The 11,793-nt window shown below is 33.7% G+C and overlaps 1 protein-coding gene across 1 annotated transcript; it reads right to left on the reverse strand.

The window, feature by feature from the left end:
- Positions 1-472: 472 nt before the first annotated feature.
- LOC125370255 lies at positions 473-955 on the reverse strand. The gene has a single exon (XM_048375254.1). The coding sequence runs from the start codon at positions 953-955 to the stop codon at positions 473-475; it is 483 nt and encodes a 160-aa protein (XP_048231211.1).
- Between the last annotated feature and the right edge of the window lie 10,838 nt (positions 956-11,793).

An 11,793-nucleotide genomic window follows, 5' to 3' on the forward strand; every position in this document is an offset into this window, starting at 1 on the left:
AGAGGCATGAAAAAAATAAAAATAAAAAATGTTAGAAAAAAGGGTTGTGGGAAAAAAAAGTGAAAATCAATAAAAAGCGTATTTATTTATTTTTTATTTTTTTATCATAAATAAAATATCCTAAAGAAAATAAAGTAAAGAAATCAAATTTTTAAAAGCTATTGCTCAAAACAAAATCAGAAGGTAGTTTGAGATAAGGCGTGGCCACGGCTTATAAAAAAGGATCATCTGAAAAAGAAATTTTGGTTGATGCATCTCGGAGAGCTATAAAAATTGTGGTCACGCCTTATCAAAATTAATCTCCTACCTAAAAATTGAACTTCTTCATTAAAAAAAAAAATTAAAAACTAAAAATAAAATAAACTAAGTGAAAGAAAATAAAAAGTATAAATAAAAATAAAGAAAGCATTAAGTTGCCTCCCAATAGCGCAATTGTTTAACGTCGTTTTACTCGACGGAATGATGAAACATTTCAATCATCCAAATAAGTAGGGTGATCTAAAGGAAAACTAATGAGACATGGAGCAATTTCACCTTCATGGAAGATCTCCAATCTATGACCATTCACTTTAAAAATCTTATTTGAATCCAAGCTTTTAATTTCCACTGCACCATAGAGAAATACATTAGTAACAACAAATGGACCGATCCACTGAGAACGAGACTTACTAGGCATAAGCTTCAATCGAGAATTATATAACAACACTTTTTGACCAATCTCAAATTGTTTCCTAATAAGTATGTTATCAGGGAATAACTTGGATTTCTCTTTATAAATTCTTGAATTCTCATAAGCATTCAATCGTAACTCCTCCAATTCATACAATTGCAGTAGCCTTGACATCCCAGCTTTGTCTATGTCCATATTGCATCGCCGAACTGTCCAATAGGCTTTATGCTCGATTTCAACTGATAAGTGACATGCTTTACCAAAAACTAACCGATAAGGGGGCATTCCTTTAGGAGTTTTCTAAGCCGTGCGCTAAGCCCAAAGAGCATCGTCTAAATGAAGGCTCCAATCCTTTCTTCATGGATTCATTGTTAGTCATTTTGAGATGATGACAGGCAATGTTTCATCATCACCTAAATACACATATTTTAAGTGATCCTATGAAGCTTTTAGCTCCAATTTTGGTGCTTGCACAATTGAAGGAAACATCTTGTTATTAGTATTAGAAATTTCAACATTGGAATTTATTGGTTCAGATAATGTTACTGAAAATAATTCTTCTACACTAATCTCATAATCAATTCCTTCAAAATTAGATTGTGCATCTAATTCTTGCTCATCATAAACACTTTCTTTTGCAAATACATCATGTACAATTGAATCAATCACATTAATATGAAAAGGAGAATGTACTTCATTAGGATATTTCATTGCATCAAAAATATTAAATTTAACAAACTCTCCATCAAACTCTACAGAGAGAGTACTCTCATCTACATCAATCTTTGTCTTAGCTGTTTTCATGAATGGTCATCCTAATAAAACTGAAGCTGATATTGATGAGGAATTACCATTCATTTCTAAAATGTAAAGGTCAACAGGAAATATGAGCTCATTAACCTACACCAAAACATCTTCAATAACTCCAAGGGGATGAATATAAGAACGATCAGCTAATTGAATCACTACACTAGTCTTTTGCAAGTTATTTAGTTTCAACTCTTGATAAATAGAAAATGGCATGACATTAATGGAAGCTCCTAAATCTAACATGGCATGCTCAATTTTCTTATTACTAATAACACAAGGTAATAAAAACATACCTGGATCCTTGCATTTTTCTAGTATATTCTTTTGCAAGATAGCCAACACATTTTTACTTACCACCACTTTCTCCTTTTCCTTTATCCTCCTTTTATCTGTGCAGGATTCCTTCAAGAACTTTGCATATTTAGGAATTCGCTTGACAACATCCAATAATGGGATATCTATCTCCACCTTTCTAAATATATCCAAGATCTCCTTTCTTGCTCATCTTCTTTTGGCTTAGCCAATCTGCTAGGAAAAGGAGGTAATGGATTGTGAGATGAAAGAGATAGAGGAGGATTGAACTTTACCCTATGTGATGCTTTAGAGGAAGCTTCTTCTTCCTTTTCCTTGCTCAGTTCACTTTCCTTTAGTGGAATTGACCCTGAAGGAATCTCCTTTTCCGCTTCTTAGTGCAATTACACTAACATTCTCCTTTAGATTTAGCTCTGATTGTGAAGGTAGTTTTTTAGAGTTTTGAGGCTCCAATTTACTAACCGAAGTAGCCAATTGAGTAATTTGATTGCCTAAATTCTGAATGCTTGACCTTGTTTCCTGTTGAAGTTGAAGAGTACTATTAGCAAGATTTTTAACAATATCTTCCAAAGACATACCTGAATTTGAAGCTTGAGGCTTTTGGGGAGCTTGAGCTGGTCTAATTAAGTACTAGGAAGGATACTTTTTTTGTCCTCCTTGGTTTTCATAACTCAAATTCGAGTGATCTCTCCATCCAGGATTATATTGATTGGAATAGGGATCATACTTCCTTTGAGGTTGACCAGTAAACTCACCTAAAGTATTAGCCTCTTGCATCGAGTCTTGTTGTAATGTAGAGCACATATCAGTGGGATGTCCTTGAACTGAGCATATTCCATAAACTTTTGACATTTGCAATTTCCCTACAGCCATTTGACGAACCAAAGCAATTAAATCAGAAATTTGATTTTCAAGATTTTTAGTACTTACCTCATTAACTCGCCTAGTAGCTCCATCAGCTCTTGTACCAAATTGCTGAGGATTTTCAGCCATGTTTGAAATCAATTGCTTGGCTTCTTCAGGTGTCTTGTCTACTAAAGCTCCACCACTTGCTCCATCAATCATACTCTTATCCATTGGCAATAATTCCTCCATAGAAGTATTAGATTATGAGTTGATCAGAAATTTGGTGATGGGGTAACTAGCACACAATTGCTTGAACCTCTCCCAATACTCAAAAAATGTTTCTCCAGTGAACTGCGTTATGCCATAAATTTTTTCTCTGATGTTGGCAGCTCTTGTTGCAGGGAAAAACTTATCTAAGAACAATCTTTTCATCTCATTCCATGTTGTTATTGAACCAGAGGGTAGATAATAGAGCTAATCTTTTGCTTTATCCTTCAAAGAAAAGGGAAAAGCTATAAGATTTATTTACTCTTCGGTCACAACATGTGACTTCATTTTGAAGCATATAATATGGAATTCTTTCAAGTGTTTATGAGGATCTTCACCTGCACATCCACGAAAAGAAGGAAATAAGTGAATTAGGCTAGATTTTAGTTCAAAATCAACTGCAATATTAGGAAATGTAATGCATAAAGTTTGTTGACTCAAATCCGGCGCATCTAGCTCTTTGAGAGTTCTGTTTGCCATATTTTCTACATCCAATTCCTCTATAAGACGACTTTTTCTTTGCTAAGTCTCCTTTCTTAATCGACGCATTATCTTCTCAATTTCAGAGTTATACTGCAAATCAATAGCCTTAGAAGAACGAGTCATAAACAAGTAAATTAGACAATGAGAAACTAAAATAGCTCCCCGGCAACGGCGCCAAATTTTGAACGGGTTGTCGAAGCACTTCAAAATAAATTACTAACTTTTCTAAACTAACTTGTAGAAATAGTGAAATTAGGTCGAATCCCAAGGGAACCAATGTGAATAGCTTCTCAAAGTTAAATAATAAAAATAGGGGGTTTTAAATGATTGAACTAAAATTATAAATAAACAAGAAAATAATAAAAGCTGAATATTAAAGTAAATAAAAATCAATCTTACCAAACTTCCAATTCAAGAGTGCAAATTCCATCCAATTGTAATTTTGATCATAGGCTTAAATATCAATTTTTCTATTCAAGTACTTAGTCTACTTATTCAGAAAAGCCGCAAGTGTAAATTCTCCTAGTATAATTGACTCAAACCTAGCATCTAAATCAAAACATACCATTAGTCAACTGGGCGCGATAGCATCCCATATCAACTTAATGATGGCATTAAGAATAATGAGAATGACTAAACCAATATTAATTAATCGAGATAGCTGCAATTAAATTAATCTTAAGCTATGTAATTCGGAAAGGCCGCAATCACACACACATGAGCCAGCTCCTTGCTACTTATGTCAATTGTTCATGAAAATTACGGATCACAAACTCAAGGATAGCAATGAAAAATCAATATTAAATTGAGTCGTCAGTTCAATAAATATCAAAAATTCATAAACAATAAAAATAAGAAATAAAGAATACTTGAAGTAAAGAAGAAATTCTATTTAAGCACAAAGGCTCACAAAATTACAATTGGAATTTATTCACTCTTGAATCAGAAATTAAAAGCTTAGCCACACATGGTGGAGTAAAAATTCACAAGAGTTGTAGGAAATAGAGGAAGAAAATAAAAAAATAAAAATGTAAAACTAGCCTCCTTATATAAGAAGTCAAACCTAAACCCTAATAAAATAATCCCTATCCAAAAAGAAACAAACTTCCTATATAATTCTAATCGCATAAGGAAAGCTAAAATAAAGGGGAATCTAAACCAATAAAGTCCTAAATAAAATAAGAGACAGTTTTCTTTATCCAACACTTCCAAAATAAAGGAAATAACATAAAAGTGGGCCCACCATAAATTTAACCTAAAAAATTCAAAATTCTCTTCAACAAATTTCAGCAACTCATAGATTGTAGGGCGTGGTCACGCTTTCTTGAAAATGACCTTCTGCATAAATTTTCACTCTTCCTCCAAAAGACTTGATTTTTAACAAGTGATACTTTAAAACATGTCTTTAAGCTGAATTCCACTTAATCGTTGATATTTCACCACCTAGATCAGAACAAACACAACTCCCACAATTAAGCATAATATCCAATCAAAATATAAGGGAATTAAACACAATAAATATAACTATTTATGATCTATCAGCATTCTTTAGTCCAAAAGGCATAACCTTGTAGCAGTATGTCCACCACTTGGTGATGAACGACATCTTCATCTTGTCTACTACTGCCATCATAATCTGATTGTACCTAGAGAACCCATCCGTAAAGGAATACATTATGTTCGAAGCACCACTATCGACTATCACATCTAAGTGAGGAAGAGGAAAGTCATCCTTTGGGCATGCCTTGTTCAATTCCCGGTAGTCCATATACATTCAAACCTTACCATCCTTCTTTGGGACTGGAATAATATTTTCAAACCATTCAGGGTAGTCAACCATATTAAGAAAATTAGCCTTGACTTGCTTAGCAACCTCCTCTCGTACCTTTTCTCCTCATTCCGGCCTTAGTCTTCTCATCTTCTATTTGACCAGCTTGATGTGTGAATAAGTTGGGATATGGTGTTCTGCTATTTTTCTATCTAGACCTAGCATATCGTCGTAGGACCAAGCAAATACCTCTTTTCTTTTCTTCATTATTCTTTCAAACTCTCTCATATCCTCAAGAGTTATATCATAAGCTATCAAAATATTCCGTGGATTTGCATCTGCGCCTAAATTAAATGAATCAATTTGTATAGAATTTATGTCAAACATGCACATGTCATGATTACCAAAATGCACACTACCATCAGGAAAACCATCACACAAGTAAGCAAAGTTGTTCATATCATTGATCTTAAAAAGGAAAGAAACATCGTCCTCATGAATGTTGAACATTATTACATCATCGTCACAAAATACATCAATGATATTATTTTCTATTAGAGCAGCTAGCTCCTCTTTGCTGATCCTTTCTGGCTGAGTGATAGGCTTTTTTAGCTTCAGCTCTTCCATTTTGGTGATTACCTTCTCATGGACTTCCTTGATACTTAGCTCGATCATCCTGGCGATGATCAGGTCCTTGACAATCTCAAACCCCGATATCTCAGTCCCAGCTACACGAACAAGCTCGGGCTTTCCAAAGTAAGGCTTGAACTCTTGAACAAACACGTCTTTTAGAGTCTTGCCCTTTGGCTTGTCCTCGTCTTCCTCCTCAAAATACCTCAAACCTCGCCGAGTCTTCTGACCTTTGAAGTTTGGAAACTCTGCAACAACCTGCTGATTCTTTCCTAGCCCCATTCCAGGCATGAAGTTCATTTTCTTGAACATGCTGGCCACTTTAGGATCCATATAGTCCTTATAGAGAACTGCCACTTGGAATCCAGTAGGGGCATCCACCTCTTTGATAGCTTCCTAAATTGTCGAGATGACCTTACCACCTTCGGGGTGAATAGTGATGATCTCGCCTTCGTGAGGGAACTTCACCTTCCAATGGATTGTAGAAGGGACTCCTCCTAGGGCATGGAACCATGGCCTTCCCAATAGTAGTGCAAACATTACTGGATGTCCAGGATAGTAAATTCCATCCAAAATTTAATTAGACCCGTCTTCACCAATGTTGAGAACGTCCATTCTACATCCCTTTTTGTCTCATCATATGCCCTTATGACCATGTTTGATGGTTTTAAATCCTTCACAGTCATCCCTAATTTAGGGAGTATGTGAGATGGACACACATTGATAGTTGACCCATCATCAACCATCACACATAGGGTTCTTTTCCCTTTCACCTCTACTGCTATGTAAAGGGGCCTTGTTGTGGTCCCTTCCCTCAAGTGGTAGAGTTCCAATCATACCTCTATGTTTCTTCTCATTAATAGGCTTACCCTTCTCGTTCTTGTCCAATTTTATTGATGTGCTCATTGGTGTCTTGGCAGTCTTACATCCTAAGATTTTTAAAAAGTTTCTTTGTGTACTTGGATTAGTTGATGAAGATGTCATCCTTGCATTGCTTGATTTGCAATCCTAGGAAGAACTTGAGCTCACCCATCATATGCTCATTTCAAATTCCATAGTCATGCACTTAGAAAACTCCTCACACAAGGATTTGTTAGTAGCACCAAATACTATATCATCAACATAAATTTGAACAACAAAGTATCATGCTTATGAGTTTTTACAAAGAGTGTTATATCAACCTTCCCCTTTGAAAAACATTTTGCAATAAGAATGAGCTAAGTCTTTCATACCAAGCTCTAGAGACTTATTTTAAATCATACAAAGCCTTAGCTAATTTAAAAATATAGTTTGAAAACTCATGATGTTCAAAACTGGGAGGTTGTTTAACATACACTTCTTATATGAAATCATTTTAAAAAGCACTTTTAACATCCATTTGAAAAAGTTTGAAATTCATGTGACAAGCATAGGCTAGCAATATTCGAAAGAGGCTGCTTGAAATTGGAGAACCTCCTCGATTGCTAGACAACATTCACGTCAAGGGTTTTGTTCCCTCCAGCCTCATATTTTGGCCTCCTACCAGTTCTCACACTCTTTCTTTTGTCATTCTCGATCTCTTCAACCTAAAGCCCATTGTCATACAAATCCATGAAGGTCTTTAGATTCATCATTTGGAGCCTCTCAACCTATCTTGAAAGAACATTTTGGACCACCATACAAACTTGATCCTTTTTAGAAGACTTGTTCGTCATCAGCCCAATCTTATTCCTCCACCTGTTCAAGAAATCGGAGAAGGACTCTTTTGGTTTTTGCTTAGTGGACTCAAGATCCATCATTAACAGTTCCAATTGAATGTTGTAGTCATATTGCTTGATGAATTACATAAATCTCGCCATTCAGCTTTGGCGAATTTTTCTAGTCCATGGTACTAATTTACAGTAGGTCCTTCCAAGGACAATATAAACAGCTTGACAACTTGGCTCCTACTTAATTGAGTAGTTCCCATAATAGCAGTATATTGCTTTAGATGGACTTTTAGATCACCAGTCCCTTTGAACTTGTTCATTTTGAGCATCTTAAACTTTACAAGAAGCTTATCTTTGCCCGTCAAAACCAGCTTGTCGAAATTATAGGTCACGTCCAACCATTTGATTTCCAGAATACCTTGCATCTTGTCAAGTCTTGCGCTTAAGCCACTTACAACTTCATTAGTGGCAAGGGTAGTTTCCCTCTTGACCTGATTTAGCATAAACTCATTAAAATCCTAGAAATTCTAAAGCACTTCCTTCCTAGTAGAGTCTTTAGCATTAGTATTAGTAGCGGCTGCAGTAGCGGCAATAGTTTCAATGGTGATAACATTTGGGTCAATAACATTCCGGTCAATAACAGTATGAGGATTAACTACCATAGGGGCAAGGTGCAACTGGAGCAGCAGGTGGGGCTTGATTTGCAACCATCCCAGCTATAAGTTGTTGAAGCTCCTCCCTAATCACACCCCTCAAATCGTCGATGACAACATTCTTGAGAATCTCGATATCTTGCTTATTAGCTCTCTCATTGGCCATCTCTGATATAGCTTCAGTCATAGAAGCTTGATGTCTTGGTCTAACACAGACTGGATCTTTGGTGAAATAGGTATCCTCTCCAGCCTACCACCCTCTTGTCTCTTGTCTCTGCCAACCCAAAGGAGAATCCAATATGGCTACAAAAAATAGAGTTAGTGTGATGCATGATATGCATGATGCACGTGCAAACACAAGTACAAAGGGTTAGAAAATACAAAAATTTACAAAATACTATACAAGCATCCTTCTAACCTTATTTATCCCACACACGATTCAAGGTGAGTCGTTCTTCCCTAGGATTTTGAGCCTGAGCTTTCTATCAATAGGGGATAGTAGTCCCGATGCGCATGCTATAAGCTCTCAAAGCAAATTTAAAGCAAATAAGTTGATATTTTCCAATATAATAGTAAAGCCTGCTTATTTTTGGGCCTAAGGCTTGACAACACAAGTTTTGGGCCAAGGCCTTGTAATATATGGGCTTAAACACATATAGGGGAAAGTATCTCACATAGCAAGCAAGTGGGTTCCCGATGGAGATTACTACTATCATTACCATGAGCTGAGTCTTAGGATAAAAGGCTCCCATAAGTAAACAGTATGCTCCCTTTGCTCGTCTCCCCACTCAAGGGTCCATGCGATGAAGGAAGCTCAGTCATTACCTGTGAGTGATGGTTAGCCAGTGTAGTAATTCAAAGGTTCGAAAGGAGCCAAAGAACTACTAACCGATGTTATCGGGGCTATAGGGACCAAAATGCAAGATATGTTATGCAAGAATCATCCTTTAAATAATAAAATTGAAAATGATGATACACTAGAATTAGCTTCTCTTATCCCTAGTGGAGTCACCTTGTGGGCGGCGATTTCAAACGTGCACCGAAGTGTCTTTTGCGACTACGGTACTGCAAGGCTTTTCAACCTAATAAGCACATGCTAACTAATCACAGAGACTAGCACGGAGATAGGAGTCGCCACTAGGATAATTCTCCGAGACACTTTTACTAATTGAGCAGCATTTCTCGATTCCATAAGAAAGCTTCGCCACATCTAGAGATGGATTCGGAAGCCAACTTCTTTATTTGTATATCCTCATTTTAAATTTTATTATTTATCGGGCTATTCCCTATAAATGCAATAATTATACTTTTACAAGCAATCATTATAGCATGTGAGGTTCACCTAGGTCTAGCCTATTGTATTAAGCCTAATCCCCATTTGATGTGTTAAACTAATTTAACTATTTAATTATGTACAAAGGCCCATCTACTCTAGCCCAATTATAAGGTATGCTTTTGCTTACCAGATTTTTAACCTAAATGGACTACTTTTTTACATGTCAAGGCCCAATTAGGTGATCCTATTCTAAGTGAATCTATTAATTAGTTAGAAACATGGCAAAGGCCTACTAAGTTTATATGGATTTTGATTTAAGCCCAGTTCACCATCTTGTTAACCTAATGGACTACAATTTTCATATCAAGGTTCTATTTTAAACCCTGATGTTTATATGCCCAATTTTTAGTTTAGCAATCATGAACTTAAATATTTGACATACATCTAAAATAAAGCAAAATAAAAATAGAAAATTAAATCTAGCTATTACAACTTTCCTACAACTAATAAAATCAAAGGAAAATAACTAATATGGGTTACGAACTACAGAAGGGCCAAACAGTCCAAAATTAGGTCAAAAATTGGAAAACAGTCGATTGGTGAGGTTATTGAGCCGATTGGCTTACCATTGAGCCGATCGGCTTTGGGCTTTGTTTCTATCGATTTTGCATAGTATGCAGTCCTCTCTCACTCAGAAGCCAAATCACATGAATAAAAAAATCAAAAAATGATTAATATATAAAAAATTGAAATAAAGACATGAAACTAAATTAAATAGTCAAAATATAAAAAAAAAAATAAAAAGAAAGAACAACTAACAAGAGACAGAAACTTAATATGGTAGATCTTAAATTTAATCATGCAACTCTAAAATCCGATCTAATCACATAATCTCATGAAATATCATAAAGGCAAAGTGAATCTAACATGTTGATCTAATTATTCAATTCATCTAATTCAAAATCCAATAAAAACACATGTTATCAAATTCAAAACCTAGCATGCATAATCATTACAGGAACATGTTAAATTATTAGAAAACCCTAAATCTAAAAATAAATCACATAGAACATAAATAAAAAAAAATATAATCATGTTTCTAAATCCATAAGAAAAAGAAAGAGGAGATTTTTCAAATGATGCAAAAGTTGTACGTAGATTGTATTTGTATATTATATCTTAGAAGTTATACAACAAGATAATAAGGAAATTTGAGAATTATGCATTTCATATATAAACAAAAATAGTTGCTGATACTAATTATATATCAATTATATACTAAATAGATACCAAAAATATAAAATAGATACTAAAAGACAATTTGATAAGTCAGTTTTAGATAATACTATTTTACCATATGTATACTAAATATATACTAAATAAATACTAAAATATGTGAAATTAATACCAAAAATCTGAAATAAATACTAAAAGATCATTTCAAATATTATTTATATATCAAATATTCTAAAATAATATAATAAAAACTTTCTAACTAATTATAAGTGTATATATATATATATAAGATGTATATTATATACTAAATATATATTATCAAAATATATGAAATAAATGTAAAAATTATAAAGTAGATACTAAGAGATAATTTTAGATATCGGTTTCAAATACTAATTATATACTAGATATATACTAAATAAATTTTAAAATATATGAAAATAATACTACAAATCCAAAATAGATACGAAAATATAATTTCAGATACTAATTTTATATTAAATATATACGAAGATATATTAAAATATATGAAATGGATACCAAAAAATAGTTTTGGATACTACTTATGTATATACCCAGTTCTTCAGTGGATTGACCTGCAATCAAATTAATATTATTAAATGAATATTAAACATATATCAAATATATACTAAATATATACCAAAAATTAAATACTATAAAAATTATAAAAATATATACCAAATTGCTTATAGCATATACCATTTTATAAAAAAGACATATCTAACATATACCATTATAATTTTAAAGTAATTTTTCAATTTACAGTATTTTCAAAAAAAGATTTGACAGTAAAAATGATATTTTTAATATTCTTTTAGATATTTTTGAAAAAATTCCTTAATTATTTTGCTAAATGATTGTCCTCTAAACAAAATGCTTTTACTGTTTTTTTAATGCCTAAATCAATATAAGCAATTATGATTTGGATGCTGTGATATTATTAGCATTGTAGACTTTTAACTCTTCTAATGCCTAAAACAATATAAGCAATTTATGGTTTGGACGCTATCATATTATTAGCATTGTAATCTTTAACCTTCAACCCTTTGACCTGCAGTTCTGGCCGAATCTGAAAACATAGCTCCAAATTACCTTCTTATAACAAAAGTAATTATAATACATAAGCTGAGGAA

Source organism: Ricinus communis, chromosome 6 (assembly GCF_019578655.1).
Source record: "Ricinus communis isolate WT05 ecotype wild-type chromosome 6, ASM1957865v1, whole genome shotgun sequence".
NCBI classification, from domain to species: domain Eukaryota; kingdom Viridiplantae; phylum Streptophyta; class Magnoliopsida; order Malpighiales; family Euphorbiaceae; genus Ricinus; species Ricinus communis.